General features: G+C 48.8%; 2 protein-coding genes across 2 annotated transcripts in view; one reads left to right on the top strand and one right to left on the bottom strand.

Annotated features, from left to right (window-relative positions):
• Positions 1-19,692, bottom strand: part of LOC149344504 (uncharacterized) — a 389,372-nt gene that overhangs the window by 127,513 nt on the left and 242,167 nt on the right. The gene's annotated exons all lie outside the window — the stretch shown is intronic.
• On the top strand, positions 7,378-10,189 carry LOC149344507 (uncharacterized). Its single transcript, XM_089542626.1, has 2 exons — positions 7,378-8,941; positions 9,521-10,189. The coding sequence occupies exons 1-2, from the start codon at positions 7,433-7,435 to the stop codon at positions 9,923-9,925; spliced, it is 1,914 nt and encodes a 637-aa protein (XP_089398752.1). The 5' UTR covers positions 7,378-7,432; the 3' UTR covers positions 9,926-10,189.

Genomic DNA, 19,692 nt, shown 5'->3' with positions numbered 1-19,692 from the left:
AAGATAAAAAGTGTCTGGCAATGCTCTCGAACACGGACACCTTGCTGAAGAGTGCATTTTCTTTTATTTTGCTTTGTTTTGGAAGGTGAGTTGCCGCATGAAGAATTTATTGCAAAGGGCTACTTGTGACCTTTTTTTTTACCACAAGTTTTTATTAAATGTTTTAGCCCGGATAAGAAAGCACGCCGCAGTTTTGTGAAGTTCTTAGAGAAAAAAGTGCATTCACTGCGTGAGCAAATACTGTATTTATCTGAGGTGTATTAGCAAGCGTTCTGAATTATGTGTCCTGCACTTGACTCGAAGTTAAAAGAATGGTAAATACTGCCTTTCAACACTTCCTTCAGTTAAAAACAAACAGTACGTATCTCGTTTCAAGTGGATATTTGCTGAAAGTGCATAATAACCCGAAATAGTCTCGCAATAGACCGATTTCACAAAGCCTTCTGCGCATGCGCGCGTTTACCGGAAGTAGCCAGCCGCCATCTCGGTTGTAGTCCTTCGTGGCGTCGTCTCCACGATAGCCCACATTACTTTGCGCCTTGACAAGCATTATACCCGGCCGCACTTTCCGCAGTTTCGTTTATTGTGTTGAGCTCTACAAAGGAAACAGAGGCACCACGACGGAGTTTCGAGGGGTGCAATGCTGATCGCGGTAGGAGCAGCGCAGAGAGGGTGGTCAGTTGCCCCTTGAAGTGGAGTGAACGTGGTGGCGACGCTGCGCTTGTTACGAGAACCTTGCTTTGGAAAATGCTGCAGGTGATGATGCAAATGCGCTTGACCGCCGCTTTCGTTAATTTTGTGAGGAGAATATTTCAACGCATAGCGATGCACGCGATTTTATTAACGTCTTCGGACAGTATTTACATTTCTTGCCACCACATTTAGCTGTTCCAGTATTCGCTGTATTCATCTAGGCATTCGCTATAGACGTGTCACACAGCGTTTGTTGTCTTTATTTTTTCGTCATAGCCCTTGCTGAAAACTGGCCATGCGATAGTTTTTTTTATTCACATAAACACATAAGTGCATTCACGACGTGCTCGGCGGGTCACCAGCAGGAAAGATGAGCATTCGAGCGAGCTATGCCGTTTTTCTAAATGAAGATGTGACAAATGCTTGTGTTCAGTACAAAATGAGAAAAAGACAAGCCAATCCGGGAGCTTTTGAGTACGCTTAATTAGGGTTTAGGGGTTTTTAATTTCGTGACCAATAGTTTTATTTTGATTATTGCTACACTCATTACTTTTTTATTTAGGTTAATATAATGTTCTGACAGGGCGTCTCCCGTACGACTCACTCTCGCTAATTTCGCAGTACGAGTACAGTAGATGGCCTTTTTTTTCGAAAACAACGGGCAAAATGTGGATGATATCCCGGCATAAATGGTATGTGGCTGATACTGGAATGCCACTTATGCTCAACGACCAGTGAGCTGGAATTATTCCACATTTCTACAGTTTTATAGCCTCGCTTTCTCATTCCGTGAAATAGAGAAAGCATTATCGCTAGTATGGCAGCTTGAGACATCAGGAGTGAATACGTGTATCAAAAGAACATTGTGGGTTCCTGAATATGACAATAAATCTGAGCACACTTCTTCCCTTACAACCTTGCACCGGGCAGAAATCTCTGCAAGGACGGCTTGACGACGCAGCACGAAGGCAAATCCGATCGCCTTCTTTTTAACAATTTAAGGGACCGCCTCAAAGCTGAGCGGCGCGTAAAAGACATTTCATACAGCTTCAGAACTTGAAAATGTTTCAATATCCACTGATCAACAGGGACAATACGGCTAAATGCACTGAACAGGACTTCTTCCCCTGCCTTTCGTGAACAGCTTCTACGCAATGTCTTGGGTACTTTTTCTCTTCTATAAAACGGAAAATCCGGGACCCTCTGCTTCGCACAGTTGTCGGAGCTCATGACACCCCTCAGGTGTCCACAGTGCCGCAAATCTAGCAATCATGCAGAGAAACATCGTGTGGCGACGCAAACAGGGCTGCTTCTTGCGCGTGCGCCACGCACCGCGCCGACGCGGCCGTCGGCCGGAGTACCACAACTCCCAGAGTGCATCGCGGCGGCGGTGGCGTAGCGCAACTGCTTGTGAAATCGGTCTATTGAAGCCACTAAACTGAAACCTGAACTAAAGCACGCAAAAACAGCCATCTGTGTTCTTTTCCGTCAGATCTCGTTTTGCATTGCGTCATTAGTGTTGCCATCAGTATTTCTGAGACCTGAATTAGACAGGAATAATGGGCATGATATGGCTGCATAAATTTTGCCCTGAAGAGTGGACTTATTAGAGAAACAAATTTGCTCTCCTTCGTTGATATATTTGAAAATGGTAACGTTGTTGTAGGCTTTTGTTTGAACAGAAATAACCAGGTTTCATGACACTGAACCACAAAATAGGCTCTTGACGTAGAAGTTCTGTTGATACCAAAGATTGGGGAGAGCAAATTTATTAATTTATACTATTTAGTAACATTTCACGCCAATTCATTATATTCGTAAGCCCGACTCGAGGAAGCAAACTCGGTGTGCAGATAAATGAGGTCAACATATGCCTTGAAAAGGACGAAAAAGTATAAAAAAGAAAAAAATCTGTAATGATAACGAACAGTGTTCTCGAGAGATATAATAGATATTGAAGTGCTTACAAATATGTTAAAAAGAGCAATTGTGCACATTGTGCACTTGGGTAGGATGCAGTATTTTGCATACCATGACATGTGAAGTCTGGATTACGCGTCAACCAGACACGTATGGGGAGATTATCGATTGGGGGCGATTACTGTAAAACAAGACGGGGCAGCACACGTGGGCATGACGTGTACGCTATTTCAAGAGCGCAGTGGCAGAATAAGTGCACCGCTTGCACCAAACTACGACAAAAGGCAAATCCCCCTACATGTTAGCACAAAGTCAAATACTTGCTATCTTTTGCGTCTTGCCTGCGCCAAAGGGCCATTAAGAACAAAATTTGAACAACGCTGTGCTCCGGCTCACGTGAACCGCCTATCATTTTGCTTCCTATGAGCACTTACAGCCTCCTTCCGTTCAGGAACGATGCAACACAGACCCAGTTTCTATGCCAAAGATTATGGGGCAAGAGAAGTCGCCAAATAATATCGGGAGATACTTGCTGTGGTACGGAAGACTATTTTCCGCTGGCTTTTAGACGTGTCTGGTTGGCTTTCGCATCTATTAGTATATGCCCGCGCTTGAAAAGATGGGCTGGATGCATTTTCAATGACAGCGGTACAATTTAGGGTATGCAATTGCTGGGCACGCGGCGAAAGCGATCACGCGGCGCTCACAGGCCTTGCACAGAAACTCCGATGGCTTTACAGGTTGTCGTGGCAGGATTTTTGCTGCGACCTCCGGCGAGCGCGCAGGCTAAGAAAGCGAACAAGCCGCTATTTTTGTGTCACGCGGTAAGAGGCGCAGCGCTGTGCCCATGGAAAAGTGTTTCTTAGACGGAAGAAGCAGCGGTACACGTGCGCTGCAGCGATATTTCGGTGGCGATCGCTTTCGCTGTGCGCCGTTTTCGTCTAGTCTAGAAACTGCCTTTCTTGTATGTGCACAGCACAAGCCTGATCAAGGGTACTCAAGCCTCGTAGCCGGCATGCGCCACTGTATCTCGTACAGCGCTCCCTTCGCGCTGTCTCGCGCCGTAATCTCGTTTTCAGTGATCAAGCACTAATCCGGAAGTCAAGAGCCTAGCAAAATCGTATATGGTACGTGCACCTCGACGCATAGGCTTCCCCTGAGAGCACCAGAGAAAAGTCGCAAAATTTCTGTGCATTGCCTGTCCTTTTTAGAGCGCAGCTCTTTGGCGTCCGTTCCTGGGTAGCGCGTCGTCGTCGGCGTCGGCCTCGTAACCAGCTCCGCCCCCCTTTCATCCCCCCAGCGCTAGCAGCGACCGACTGATACCGCTGGATGCCGCTGACGCCGCTAGAGAGTCAAGATAACGTCAAGATAACACCGTCGCCGCCATGCAGAAAGATAGCAGCGACCGACTGATACCGCTGGATGCCGCTGACGCCGCTAGAGAGTCAAGATAACGTGACTGCATAGAACACCGTCGCCGCCATGCAGAAAGAGGAGGAAAGGGTCCCCCCCCCCCCTGTTCTTGTGTGGCGGATAGGGTGCTCTTCAGTTGCCGACGCGCCGGTTATTTCACGTAGGCCCCGGCACGTCGACGAATACGTGACCACCTTCCCACGGCTAGACCTGGTTGTTAAAGGAATACGTGTGAAAAAAAAAAAAAATTCTGTGATAGCGCATACATGTGCTGCTCGATTTCTTTGCCTCAATCTATCGAAAAGGTGAAACAGCTTATTTGCTGCGCTCAAATTTCGCATTAGGAAGTAACGTAATCGTCGGTAATTTTTTTCCTTGCACAATGCAACACCTGCATGACATAGGCTATCGTCGCAGCACGAACACGCCTCGTGTTAAACTGCACCACACTCTCGCGCTGTGCATTGCAGAGCGTCGTCTTCATCAACGTCCATCTGCTCCGTACGGCGGCACTGCCTGCTCACCGTCGTCGTCTACGCAGCACAAATACGTGCTTTCACACTGATCTGTAGTTGTGCGCATTCGGTTGTTTGCGCTTAACTCTAAGCGACAGGGGAACTTACGGCATCATCAGCAGCAACAAAATTCAAGCGAAGCACAAACACCTGGAGCGTTGATTGAAGAATTTTCTTTACATTTCTTGAGCTCGAGGTGGCTGACGCTTTTTGGGAAACACGCTTAAAACGTTGTCAGTTCTGACCTGTACCGTTGTGAAACATTCGAAGAAGCGCCAAAATTTGTGTGCAGAATTTTAGCTGCCAAAGCTGAAGGAAGCTCAAGTAAATCAAACCATGTTGGTGTGTGCACGTGAAAATGAACTGCCAAAATCACTAGGCTGGTTCTTTACAGAATGGGTCAGCATTATGGGCCCGACGCGGGGCTTGCGGTGCGAATAAGGTGATAAGCTAGCGCTAAGCGGGCTGAACGTGCCTTCAAGGGCGGCGTGTTGGCTACAACCGTCCAGTGCCTGAGCTTCTGGCAGTAGTAGTAATTGTAATTATTTCAGCCGAGTACATGTACACAGCTGAAGATAAGCGAACAGAAAGCTCCAGGTCGAGTTTGAAGGAACTCCCAAGTCCGCAGACACCTCAGGGGTTCGAAAGGGAAGTAAAACTGACGGTCCTGCTCGCATTGTAGCCCGAGCGGCCGCTTTCCTTCCGCTTAGCGAACCAACCACGTCGGCGTTTCTTCAGAAATGCCCCTCTCTGCGCGTCTACGACATCAACCTCGAACCTCATTCCACAGAACTGCATTGCTCGGAGTTCCTTTGCGTCAGATTGAGTAATTTAGAAAAAGGCAAGGAATAATACTTACCAGACCTTAGGTTGAAGAATAGTGTCAATTTTATTCTTTATACCTTCGTGATATGTGTAATATACTTTTGAAGCTGAATAAGAATCACATTTTGTTCCTTAGGGCTATTATCTATTTGCTCATTTTCGGGCTTTATTTGGCAAATAAAAGTGGTATACGCAGTTTTTTTTTCATGATTTTCACATTGTTTCATCACTCGTGTCATCTACTCTTTCTGTCCGTGTTTTTCGCGCTAAAATTTTGCAAGATTCTTCCATGCCCGTGATGTACTTTTAAATGTCCCGGCTCTAAAAGCAGACAATTCGCTACCAGGCCTTTTTAGGGCTCGCAGGAGAAGATAATTCACAACGCAAGGCAATTTTTCCTGCTACAAAAGCAAAAAAAAACATCTGCAACGAACTGCTGTCTTTCTTGCTAAAAAGGCTGCTACAAGAAGCCTATTGTCGTTCCACCATTGAGTATGGAAAGCGGAGAGTAATATCCGGTATGAAGAGAGGCTGAAGAACACGGGTGGAAACGGATGGGCAGCTAAGATATTCAAGGATCTGTACCAAAAGAGTGGTGGATAACCGGGGTGGATACGAACTAGAAAAATAACCAATAGGCATGCAGACAACATGGACTAGGTAATAAAGAGCGCTAAATGCAGGTTCATGGAGGCAGAGGTTGTTGTCAATTCTGTTAAAAAAACAAAACAAAACTGATTACGGACGTGAACAAAAAAGAAAGATCAATAAAAATGAATAGTTTCATGATAATTTTATTTTTATGTGCCATTTTATTTTTTGGGGATGAAAGTGATTTTTGAAAACGAATAAAAAAGGGTAGTTTCGGGATAATTTACCATTCATTGCCTTTTGATTTTAAGGAAGTGAAAACGCCATCTGAAAAGACAAAGAAAAGTTTTGTCATCATTCAGTAGGCAGTGCGAAGTTGTTTTATGGCTGGCCCATTCAGACGCCAATACGTGTACAGTCAGCGTCCCGGACGCCATAGAGTTATGGGTGAAAGAAGGCAAAGTAAACGGATCTCCGGTACACATGGGTAAAAAAACAACCAGAGGATTCGTCGCACGAAATCAGGGAAGTTATTAAAGGGGAGGATTTTAAAAGCCGCAGGTACTGCGGCCACTGCATCAATTTAATTTTATTTGTATTATTTTTCTGGAACGTACGTTTAAGTGCAGAAAGATGATACAAAGATATGCTAACATCTCAGTCTTGTGGCTAATGATACCGCCCCATTTAGCAGAGATCTTGTCATTATTGAATTCATCCATCGATTGTAACCTCTTTGACGAAGTAAGGCCATAATTCTCGCTTCAACCATTAATACCACGATTGATTTTACACTACGACACAAGTTGCGTGATTTCCACTACTGACGTAAAGTGCACTTTGGTCAATTGTCCGCTCATTTAATGCACATGCGTCTGCGTCAATGATCATGGCTTCGCATTCAACAATAATGCTCTGAAACTGTCATAGACATATTATACAGGCGTAGTACGAAGCCGGCGTGATAAAAAATTTTGAGAGATTCGTCATGACTGCTTTGTTTTCAAACAATTATAATTCGCTCATTAGTGCCTAGATTTTTTCCCGGAAAATGACGATCGGAATACTTCGAATGAAAAGACAGCCGAAAGATTAGTGTCGTTTCTCGAGGCCTTGCTTCAGCTTCAATGTGGGCGTCTTTTACTGCACACCGATAAGCGTGCACACCACTGTGCTTTGTTGATAAGAGGCCAAAAAACCAAGATAGCGCTTCCTTGTTTTCACACCATGGCCGCATATCTACCCCGCTTGAACGCTGGTTCGGGACAGCCGTTCGCTTCAACAGCGAGACTGCGCGTGCGCTGAACCTTCTTATCATGTACTGACCAAGAAGCTTGGCGCCACTCTCATTCGGTTTAAGCACGAGGTGAACTCTTTGCCCACCAGTATTCTGACTTCACCGGCCGCGTAACACAGTATGGTTAGCCAGTAAACATAGCAGCGCGAAAACCACTGAAGTTTTGACGCTATTCGGCATGGCAACTTTTAAAGAAACCTGCCCCTTTATGTCGCTGCCCAGAGAAATGGTTGTCCACATTTTGATGTTCCTGGGTCCCGAAGACCTGATGGCTGTCGAACAAACTTCGCCCGAGCTGTCAAGACTAGCTCGAGTCCAGTCCGTGCTGCATACCACGAGGTTCCTCATCAGCAGCTCGGCAGATTCCCTACGCGCCTACCTAGACGCGAAGAGGGCGGCGGCGATATCTGAGCTCGACTTGAATGACTTCGTGGCCGCCGACTCGGAAACGGTGGAGATGTGCGTCCAGAGCTGCGTGAACCTGACCGCACTGCGTTGCGTGAACACCCGCCTGCGGCCGACAGCGGTGGTTCGCCTCCTTCGAGACAGGCTCCGTCGTCTGCAGTTCCTAGAATGGTCGATCCTGAGAAGCGCACGTCACGACGAAGACATGTGCAGCTTTTTGTGCACACCGCTGGACGATGACAGATCGCCAATTATCCCGGAAACCCTGCGCGGCATGTACGTTGAGATGGTACCAAGAGGACACAACATCGATTTTTTCTGCTTTGTTCTCGAGTGTTGTTCCAGCCTTCGCGTGTTGCATTACCACGAGCGAAGGTTTCAGACGGGAGTTGAAACAGCCGCGTACAGTGTGCTCGACAGCTTCCACAAGGCCACGGCTGGAATGCTAGAAATGTTCACTTTCACCGACGACTGCACCGCTGAAGCTCTCGAGACGGAAAGAACGGCACCAGAAGACTCATGGAGTCCAGTGAGTGTGCCCGAAAGTCTGCTCGGCATGTTCGAGGAAAGTCTAAGGATGTCTTGGAGCGTGATCGTAAGGCAGACTCCAAGGACATCCACGAACTGCGTGGTATTAGACAGGAGAACGGCTCATCTCGTCCCGGAAAACTTTTCGAATCTCTTCATCGTCATCAAAGATGACGCGTTCGCAACCCTCGAAGCAGCGGCTGGTCACCACTGGCACCGAAACACGCGGGCGTTGACGCTGGTGTCATCTCCTGCGCAAACAGTGGCCCGCACATGTTCTGCAACTGCCGCCGACGCCTTGTCCTTCCAAAACTTCCTCAGGGGATGCCACAAGCTGACCGAGCTAAATCTCACTTCGTTCCATTTTGAGCCGAACGTCGATTGCTGCTCTGTTCTGACCGACGCTGGCCTGACCACACTACGCGCACTGGCACTGCCCTCGTGCGCACTAAGTCGACGAGGGGGCCTCGATCAACTCGCTAGGGCGCGCTTCAGGCTGTACGAGTTAGACGTGCGCACTGAATTTAATGCACTGCCACAGGTTTGCTCCGTTTGCAAAGCTCCTTCCACATGCACCGAACAGTTTTTCGAGCCGCTGCACAAGTTGCGCCTTCTGAGGCGTCTCACCTTATGCAATCTGCCGAACATGCGCGACCTGCGCTTTCTCAGTGGCTGTGCGGTCCGTGAACTCAGACTCCGGGACCTTGGACTTGCGGGCTTTGCGGGTGAAGAAACAGCAGTAGCTCTGACAGAGGTAAGCACCGGTTTAAAATTACCTTGTCAACGCCTGAAGTTCTGTTCTATGATATCGGCCTAGTAAATTTAGCAAGCGTTTTTTGTCTTACTCTGTCCTTATGTTCGTGCTGCTGCGTCGTATTTTGGCATAATCTAGGAGAGAAAGCTTGGTGGTTAGACCTGTGTTATGTGTGAAATGCCCTCAAGCTACAAGCACTTTTTGGTATGTCTTAAAATGCTTTTAACGCATGTACCCACGCTTTCGCGTTTCACCGTACTTGCGGTTACGTAGGCGGAATTAGGAAAGAACGAGTTTATTCCGGCCACTCTAGGGGCACTGAATGTGACAGTGATGTTACTCAGAAATTACAAATTGCATAATACCAACACACTTTCAGCTAACTCAAGCATTAGAGTATCTTAAGCGTAATGTTAAAGCTAAAGAATTTAAGGCTTTGCACCGCAATTTTTTTTCTGAATAATTAGCCTTCTGATCCAGGAAATCGTCGTGAAGTTTCTTTACGGAGTAAATTACGCGTCATCCTGGGGCTGCGTGGCGTAATACCTGCCACAGGACTTTGTGCATTGTGTTTCACAGATGATGGAGCAGGTGCGCAGCCTGAAGCTGGAGAGCACCTTCGTCCCCTTGGACCTGTCCTTTCTCAGGCTAGGGATGAGGCGAACTCCTCAGCTGCGCCGGCTGTGCGTCAAGTCGACCGGGATTACGCCGAGCGAAAGCCCAGAGTTGCTGACCACCCTGTGCGATCTCTTTCCGTCCGCCGAATTCATTCACGTGCACACATGGCTGCCCCACGAGGAACCGGAACCGGAACTGGAGCCGGAGCCCATAGCATTCGTCGCGTACCGCGCCATCCCGCCATATGGCGCCATCGGGGGATGGGACCTGGAACCTGTGCTTTCACCCGAAGGAATTGTCCTCTGCGATATGTGCAACCTCGTTTCTGCCCAGAGGCCCCGCAACTGCGGACCGCGTCGGCTCTAAGTGCGGAGACCAACAGCTAAGGCCGCAAAACCTTGTCTTCAGTCCTATCCGCATCTACGCCGCCATGGAGGGTGAGCGCACAAGAATGAGCGAGTAGAATGCAACCATCTTGTGTCGTCCAATCGAAACCTGGAAGATACGCTCTTGATCTATTCAATGGCCACGCCATTCTTAGCCCCCTTTGAACGACGAAGCTCCGAGCAGGCTTTGCTCGCAGAATTTTTACCTTCTTTTATGTGTACGACAACGAACGATAAAGGACTGGTCCGCTTCTTATTTACTTCCTAATGCTCTGGCTTTGAGATTAAAATGTTCACCATTTTTATGCTGATCGATTGCAAGCTCATCATATATGCATTGTTTTTATAAATCAGACATCATTTTACCATTATCATTTGACCAAGATAAGCGCATGCAACTTAGGCATATAAACAGGAAGAACGTGAATCGAGCCTTCAAAACGTCAGCAGTTTAACTTTTGTGCTGCGTTTTGCAGGCGTCATTACACAATAGGTCTGAATTTTCTAGCCCGGCTCCTGCTTAGCCTCAACTGCTTGACCACCGTGAACGAACGCAAGTATTTTCTTGCGTCGTTACTGACTGTCTTTGCAGAGAAACAATGTTCTCGCTAAGGTTTCAGTACACCTGCTTTTCCTATCATATGCTCTCACTCGGATTTGACAGGGTCATTGCCCGAACGTACCTTCCCGTTCTGCGAATCTAGATTTTTCGACGGCAGTGACACGAGATTCTGCAAGCACTGCCAGCCGCAACACTCGCTAATAATGCATATGTGACTCGCAGTAGGGTACGCAAGTGTAGCGAAAGCAGTAGAAATGCAAAGAACTTTTAGCAGGACCTGGCATCAATTTTTAGGTTACTACACGCGAAACACTTGACGCTGTATCATGACATGTACTCGTGCGTAGCGCAATCAGCAACTAGTCGGCCTGTAATGCGTGCACAGCTGTTACCTGTTCTATATAACCTTGATTCCAATAAAACAGTTTTAGAAGCATTTTTGCCGTCTAGGATTGTTGTTTACTGCACGGCGTTCGGCGATCACTCAATATTTACCAATTATTAGCGGTAATTACTCAAATGTCCTTTTTTAAGCCTCTTCTCTACAGAGTAAAATAGCCGCAGTGGCTGTGTGGTTATGGCGCTCGGCTTCTGACCCGAAGAACGCGGGTTCGATCCCGGCCGCGGTGGTCTCATTTCGATGGAGGCGAAATGCTAGATGTCTGTCTACTGTGCGATGTCAGTGCACGTTAGAGAGCCCGAGGTGGTCGAAAGTTCTGGAGTCCTTCACTTCGGCGTCCCTCATAGCCTGGGTCGCTTCGAGACATTAAACGCCATAAACTACTAAACCTATTCCTGACAAAAGGTTGTCTACCTTTACGCCTACGCAAGCATAGGTCATCATTGCTCTTTCCGACCCTTGCTCGTGGCCAACTCTGAAGTCTACAGTCGTAACTGCGTGTGAGAACGTTGCCGCTTTATTCCCTGCTCCGGAAAAGCTCCGATAATCTTTGGTTTTGCCGCCGCGGTGGCTCAGTGGCTATGGTGCTCGGCTGCTGACCCGAAAGACGCGGGTTCGATCCCGGCCGCGGCGGCTAGAATTTCTTTGGAGGAGAAATTCTAGAGGCCCGTGTACTGTGCGATGTCAGTGCACGTTAAAGAACCCTAGGTGGTCGAAATTTCCGGAGCCCTTCACTACGGCGTCTCTCATAGCCTTATTTGCTTTGGGACGTTAAACCCCACAAAACCAAAACCAAACTAATCTTTGGTTTTACTTGTTTTTGTTATACCCAGTGATTGAATAAACGACTCTCTTTCTGCCGAGCGCCTGTCGTGTGTGCCTTGCTCAAGCGTGTCTTCTTTTTGGTGCAAAAGCACTAATTCAAGTAGCTTGACATAAATATATAAATTAATTAAATATTGGGCTGTCGAGATAAGAAACCGCGGAGGCGCGAACAGATCAGCTTCGCTGGCCACTGCGCGAGACCACTAGGCTATCGCCGCAGCCGAACACGCCTTGTGTTAAGCTGCAACATACACTCGCGCTGTGCACTGCACATCCTATTCTTCGTGAACTTATATTACTGTAAGGCTAATAGGCGTGCTTTCAGATATGTAGCCATAGTGAGAGACATGTGCGCTTTATGTGCTGGCGTGGAAAACGTTGCGGCAGAAACACGGCACTGAAGCAAGATTTTCACTCCCACCTTCCTCCCTTCCCTTACAGCGCGGTTCGGGTGTCCACCGAGGCGTGTGACAATTACTGCGCCATTTCCTTTATTCAAAAACTAAACCAGAGCTGTACGCTTTGGCGTTGCAAACATTGCTGCATAGACACGGTACTGGAGCATAGGCTGGTGACGTACTATCGGGGACAAAAGTGGTATACTCCACGCGGCGGGAGCCGGAGCATGGAAAACAGCGGCATTTTGGTGAGCTAAAGCACGAAACATTGAAACGAGCCAAGCGACATGCCTGCTGATACTAAAGGTCAAGCACTGGCTGTCTCGATGCGAGATGCTGCCTGTAGATGGCGTTGCAGCAGTCATTTCATTAATGCTTAAGCATTAAGTGGCTATATTGAAAGGGTCGTGTCGCCAGACGTTTTTCGACAGGATTACGTTTGAACGAAACGAAATATATAAAAAAGGAATGGCTATACTTGACAGAGGATGTAACAATCTCGCTGGGGAAAAACTGGGTTCATGTAGTGCAATTAGTTAAATAATTACAGGCAGGAGGAGGAGGAGGATGTAGAAGAGGAAAGGCAGGGAGGTTAACCGAAAAAATAATTGCTTTGCTACCCTACACGGGGGGGGGGGGGGCGGGGGGGGAAGGAGTGAGGGGAGACAAAAAAGGAAGAGAAAGGAGAGTAACAGGAAATTGAAGTCACTCTAAAACGTCACTGTTCGTTGAAGTCACAGCCTATCGTGCAGGCCAGAAGTTCTCAAGAAGCGGAGCAGTGCCTTGCAGGCCTTCTCCGCCGACGAGCGCCGAGCCAATGGCCGAGAATCTAGTTACAGGCAGTTAAGTGAATAATCAATGGCGGGTGACGTAATGATCTGCCGTCACAAACAAGAAGTCTCTTCTTTTTCCATGCCCCTTCCTCCTTCCACAAAGAATGCTTACGCATTCCTCCAATGCGGCTGCCGCATTGATCTCAAACGTTTTTTCTTTTAATTAGCATGCACCTCATGACTGAAAGCTCAAATTTGGGCACATGGTCTTGCTACAACTTCTGTCCACGTCCTCATGACACAAGAAAGGTATTCAACTTAATAAATGCGAAGAGCGGAGCGCGCAAGCACCGCTCTGTTCGCATGTTCTTTTCGTGACAGTACGCGTGATGCATGAGCGAGCGAAAATTCAGAGGAGCACCTAAGCCTCCTTACGAGGGATAATGTGAAAGCATTTTCGCCTTCCTATGCTTTGTTTGTGATTCTTTTAAGCGGCCTAGGCCAAATTAGGAAGTCATCATCGCGTTTTCTGCAGTCGAATTAGGTTGCACAACAGTTTTGGTCCAAATCGGCCGAGATCAAATTTCAGGGGTGGGTGGGCCCAATTTGGGAGTAGTCGGAGGCAAATTTGGAGGTCAGCATAGTGTTATCCGCAGTTTAATCAGGTTGGACATCGGATTTGGTTTAAAACGGCAGAGGTCAAATTTCATGCGTGGGTGGGCAAAATACAGGAGTGGTCCGGGCCATATTTGCAAGGATATCATCGTGCTCGCCGCAGTCGAACTAGGCTGGACACCAATTTTGGCCCATATCGTCTGAGGTCAAATTTCTCTCCTTACAAGCCTTCTAATGTACAAGTGACACATCCGGCCACACAGCCGGAGGCAGACTTTCGTTTTATGAGCCTAGAAAGGCTTCCGACTTAATAAATACAGCCTTTTTTTCACCTAATTAACAAGTGAACAACGGTATGCATCACTTATTGCTGTAGAAGCACGCACAATTCGCAAAACCTAGTTTATTCTGTATAGAATGCACGGCGCACGGGCGTAGCTTCAGCGGCGCTGGACCAAATATCGCAGCGGGTCGTCGGCTCTGGCCATGGTTGCAGTACTTTTCCCTTCCAGTGACTTTAGTATTCCATTTCTCCGGCTCCCGCCGCGTGGAGCATACCAGGGGCGCGATTACGAGTCGCTCAAAATCGTCTCAATCGGAAAGTGTCTCAAAAAGTGTCTCATTTGCCCCGTTCCTATTGGTCGGTCGTGACCAGCGGCCATTTTGTTTTTTTTTGCGTCACCGGCCGACGTCATAAAACGGGCAGAAGTGTTGACGTTGCTTACCTATTTATGCAAGCTGATTGAGACGATTTTTCTGGATTGGAATGAGTGGTCTCAAACAGCTTGAGACAGAAAATGGCGGTTGTTTACATGGCCGATGGCCGCGCGAGCAACGGTGTGAAAGGATGCATGAAGACGGTTTTGACGTGCCGGAGGAGTCGTTTGGACGTTTTGACATAGGAAGGAGCACAATGGCTGCGCGACGAACTCGCCGTTGAACTTGGAGGTGTTCGGGTGAGTGCGCGGTCAGTGGACCGGCCAGTGCTCTGCGCGCCTTCGCCGCCGGTGGGTTTCAAGACACCGTCGGAAATGAAGTAAACGTCGGCGTAGCCCAACCGACTGTGAGCAAGTGTTGGCGGTGAGTTGCGGAGACCACTGTCAAAGTTAAGTCGCAGAAGGTGCGCGCTTTCCGGCGAGACCCCCAAGACAAGGCGGCGGCGAAAGAGGACTTCCTGCGCATAAACTTTCGCCACCGCAGTATCCCCGGCGGCGTCATCCGAGCATCATCCGAACGGAACGACAACACCAACGCGAATGTCAAGTGCTTAACCCGAAGCGGGCGGCATGAGTTGGTTACGAGGTGTCGTGAGTGATTGTTGGCGCAGTGACCGGGCGCGTGCCGGCTCCCGCAATGAGATTGCAAGCTCCCAGCAGCTGCACCGGTCTGCTCCCGTGTGTCGGCAGTTGCTGCAGTGTGATTCTTCATGGTCGCCTGGTATTTTCTGAACAAAAATAAATAGAACCACGCATCGTCCTTGGAGCACATTTGCCGTCGATAGCAGGCTAGCTGAGTTCACACTAGCGAGTCACGGAGGTCGCGCGACAGGCTTAAATCGATTTATTACGCTCCCTCCCCGCTTTACATGTACTTCGGAAACCGTAACTAATTGACCGAAATCGGTCGCCTAGAATACTATCGCGACGTTTGCAACTCGCCAGTGCGAACTTGCCTTGAAGCTGCCTTCGCCGGTTTTCAAGCCAAGCGCTCCTAACCAAATTGATCTCGGCAGACTCGTAGCAATCACTGCCATTAAACAGATTTTTCCGCGCAATACTTTGATTCTGCGTGATGTGTAAAAAAAGAGGACAGCCGTCGAATCAGCTGGTTTTTTTTCTGCCTGCCATGTTTACGATGGGTGAATATGTGGGTGGAAGGATAAGGCTGAATGTAGCTGAATTCTTTGAATCAGGCGGCAGCTCACGCCACCTATCCGACGCTTTTCCAGCGTCAGTGCGCCATCGCGGCAGCAAAAGTGACTGAAGAGCAAACTTAATTGCAGAACTGAGGACGCTTCTTGTTTTGCTTAATGTTGTTAGGTTTGAAACATAGTTTGTTGGGAAAATAAAACAATGTTCATTTTATTAACGGCTTGTTTACAGCAAAACGTTTGCATACGGTCCCCTATTGCGCAACTAAATGCTTCCTGGGCATGTTCCTGGGTGGAGTCCTGCTACTAGCCGCTAAAGCCCCTAGCTAGGGACTTCACTGGCCACCGCTGATTGGTTGACTCCGCGTTCGCATCTCGCGGTATCGTCATTTTGACGTCAGAGTCTCAAATTTGAGACGATAACTCGTAATACCGTCCCAGTTTTGTCCCCGATAGTACGTTGAAAGAGCACTGGGGAATATTTCGCTAACTTTTAGCTCCTTTTCTGTCGTTTTAACTACATTTTAGCTACCAATTCGAGCATTCCAGGTACTTTTTGGCCACGGGATTGGGCAACACTGGCGCACAGTTGCCAGAATCACCGAGTCTTCGGCGGTGCGGGTGCTTCGGGGAGGCGGTGCTGTGCAAGTCTGTTTGCGGCCTGCGTTTTCGTACGTGTCGCCGTACGTCGTGCCGTTGTCGGAGAGGGCAGTTAACTCTGAGAGCGGTGTGCGCCGTAACTGTGGGAGTGCTACAGACGCTGGAACATGATTCCACGCACGTCACTCGTGTTCGAAGCGCTATCCACGGCTCGCTAGCAGGTTCTCGGCCAACGCTGCGCGGAGTCGGATTGTGCTGCTCGTCCCAAAGCCCGCTGCTGCCCTGACTGCATCGAATACCACGGACGACTCCTCATTGACTGTGTACGGCGAGTAGTGAAGGCTACGTGCGACGTTCAGGTGCCGGTGGGAACGAATGCGAGGCCTCGTTGCACCTTTCTCGTCGCCAGGATCTACCGAACGTGAGTGGGCTTTCTAACACGCTAGCGGCTGCATAGTTTAAATGAAACACAAATGGGTTGGAAATTCATTTCTTGTATATCGAGAAAAAAACACATACTGGTTGCAAGTATCTACTTCCGAGCTCGAAGCACTTTGTAGTTCGAAGCGCGAGTCCAATGCCACGTGGAGGGCGGCATTGGACTGCCCCCCCCCCCCCCCCCCCGCTTTTTCTAGCGGGGGGGGGGGGGGGACAAGAACCCCAGTGTTCTTGTCCGGGCCAGAGCCCCTATATGCTGCGTTATGCTGTCCCAGCTAACGAGCGGCAAATCTCCGAGGTACGAAGCAGTGACTCGTAGGTTTCTCTTCTGAACAGTCCTCTCTGCACATGCCGCGCTTTGTCATTGGTGAGGTTGATCGACTCCTGAGCCCAAGGACGCTGGTGGAATAACGGCCGCGGCGGCTGCGTTTCGGTGGAGGAGACATTCGAAGACGCCCGTTTGCTGTGTGCTAGGCAGCTGAATTAAATTCCGAGTGCCTAAAAGCGGCGCCTTTTTCTAATCCTTCTATCGCTCCCTCCTTCAGATGATTCTTAACGCCGGGTTTCAGCATGTCCACCGAGCAGACCGATAGTTGTACCCCCTTCATTTCCCGATAACCAATTAATATCCGCACTAATCCTGTCTGTGGTTTGCTCCAACTTTCGTGCGTTGCGACCAGGTGTTAAACGTTCTTAGAAGCGCCGCGTGCGTCTGAAGAGAACGAAAACTACGGCTCTAAATTCCTAGAAAGCTGAAGCTCGACAAGTGCAGGCGTTCGTAACAAGTCACATTCGCAGCCCACATCGGTGCCGTGTCCAGACGTGGTTAACGTGGCATACATTGCGCGCGCCGTGCTGTGTTGAGCAATGTCGCTCCATTAAACGGCGGAGTTCGCTCGACACAGCTGCCGACGGAATATGCGCGCCAGAAATGCGGGCAATAATAGGCTACAGGGGCGTGCTGAACTCTGGACCGGTAGGCGGTTCGCTTTGTTTGCCGGCTGGCGTCGACGCCGCTGGGACACGCGCCTTCCGCCGGTGTCACATCTGTTGGCTTGACGCGGTGTTATCGCTAGAGAAACGTGGTTACCGGCCAAGCTATCGAGGCGGGCGGCGGGTGACTGCGCATTTTAGGGATAGCCGACGGAGGTTTTCGGCGCATTATCTGTTCGCGTGTATGGGTGCTGAGTGCTGAGCAGGGAAATACGCCGCGTCTTCTGCCGATGTCACCCGCTCAGTCGGCCTTCGTTGCATAACTGTTCCTTGGGGCTCAGCTCATCATTCGAATTGGTTGTCGGGCAGGCCATGAAAAATTGCTGTTTCTGCATGTGGCTTCGAGCTTGTCTTAAAGACCGTTAAACGCAGTTCTTTCATTCCGCGCTGAACGACAAAATAAAAATAAAAGCGTCTGCACAGCCTTCTGAAGCGGTCGTTTTTTATACCACAGCGGGAGAAGACATCGGTTGTGTTGCGTTAGCACATCACTACCGCAGCCTGGGATGATCTGGCGGCCGAGGTTTAGATAATCTCTCACAAATAGCAAAAAGCGTTAGCATTGATGTAATCCTCTGCATCGAAATTCATTTCGGCATTGAAGAGCACGTTCGAAGCGGCCTCAAGATTTACATGAACGAATGAGACCGTCGCCTTTGAGAATAACAAAACCACATCTTTGAAGGCTAAAAATAGAGCTGTGCGGCGAGATACCTGCCGTGTGAGCGTTTCTTTAACACCCTTCCGCAGGCCACCGCTGCCTGGAGCACTACTCGACTCGTTTGCGCACTAGGTGATCACGCGATGCCGACAATATCGGGCATAGTAGGTCTGTCGATTTGAAGCTGCTCATAAAAACTCTGGCACTAAGCCAGGCAGCGTCCTCTTGGGAAAGGCCCAGGCGCTGGCAGGCAGCAAGCGCCTTAGTGCAAGACATGCTGCGCGCGCCAAACGCCGCACCTAAAGGCTCGAATTTTTTGTTAAGAAAGTGTCGCTCCCTGCACGCATACTTGTCGGATTTGTCGGTGCATTTGGAAAGTAGCACGCCCTAGTGGCGTCCCAAACGATGGCTACATCAAGAACTATTGCTTCCGTGGTAGTTATGACGAACTAGGTCGGGTTTCAATTTCGCCCCATCGGGTGAAATGAAAGTAGGTTCTTCTTAAACTATTTCTCTTGTATTTTTCAGGCTAGCCAGGCGAGAAATTTGGCGTCTACAGAAATTATGGCGCCCAGTGCGCGGTAGGGATACGGATTTACATTCTTGCAAAATGTGGAATGTCGTTTCATTCCGTTCGCCACACCTGCGACACAGACAGGCGCTGGGGTCGGTGCTATGTTTATTGGTGAGAAAACGGGTTGGGAAAAGATTAGTTCGGAGCCGCATTGCTCGATTGCGGTCTTCGTCCTTCAGGTGCTTCGAATGATAGCCAAGCAATGTGTTGGCTGATGGCTGGTTTGTATTTGCGAAAAGATCCTTGCTTTTGTATTTGCTGATGTACGTTTTCCACCATAATGAGGAGCCTCGTTTGAGGGCGGCATTCACATCGGGGGCTGATGTAATGCCTGCCGGAACTTCGAAAATAGTGGCAATGCTGTCATAGTGAGGTTGGAGGAGTGTTGAAAAGGGTGACACTAAAAGGCTCGTTGCGTCGGAGCATTCTCGAGAGGGCTTTGAAGTGTACACGTCGAGCAGTGTGCTCAAGTTGGATAAATCCAAGCCCACCATACGTTATTGCGGAGAAGCTTGTCAAAGTGACAGGACTCTGATCCCACCAGAAGTGTGCTGGAGGTGTCATAGAGAAGCTGGTGAAACCAGCTGGCGCCAGTAATCCAGCTTCTGAACTGATTTCAAAGAAGCCTTGGAAATTAAGTGGAGCAAATCCACCGCTTTGGTAGATTCAACCAGAGGATTTTATTGACAAAAAAGGAGAAGCCAAGATATTTAATGGGTTCGTTTGGATTCTTCCTGCTCACAGAGCAGCCTGCAATGTCTATGTCGGAAAGATTGTAGTGGAAGCCTTTTGTCTAATGGTTGGGCCTCCAACCAAAATATTGAGATTTAACAGGATTAATATGGAGATTGACATTATTTAAGTACCCGGAAGTTATATTCAATAAAGAGCAGAGACCCTCGAGGGTGTCCGACATCAATAGTGGGTCGTCGGCAAAAGCCATCGCCGAAAGGGAATTGTCGGCTATATGGACGCCGAGTCTAAGGTCGTTGAGCTTGTCTAGAAGTGGGTTGAGAACTGCATTAAACAGGAAGGGCG

The sequence above is a fragment of the Amblyomma mixtum genome, chromosome 5, assembly GCF_055824585.1.
Source record: "Amblyomma mixtum isolate Tamu chromosome 5, ASM5582458v1, whole genome shotgun sequence".
Classification (NCBI taxonomy): domain Eukaryota; kingdom Metazoa; phylum Arthropoda; class Arachnida; order Ixodida; family Ixodidae; genus Amblyomma; species Amblyomma mixtum.
This window is presented reverse-complemented; position numbering and strand designations above follow the sequence as displayed.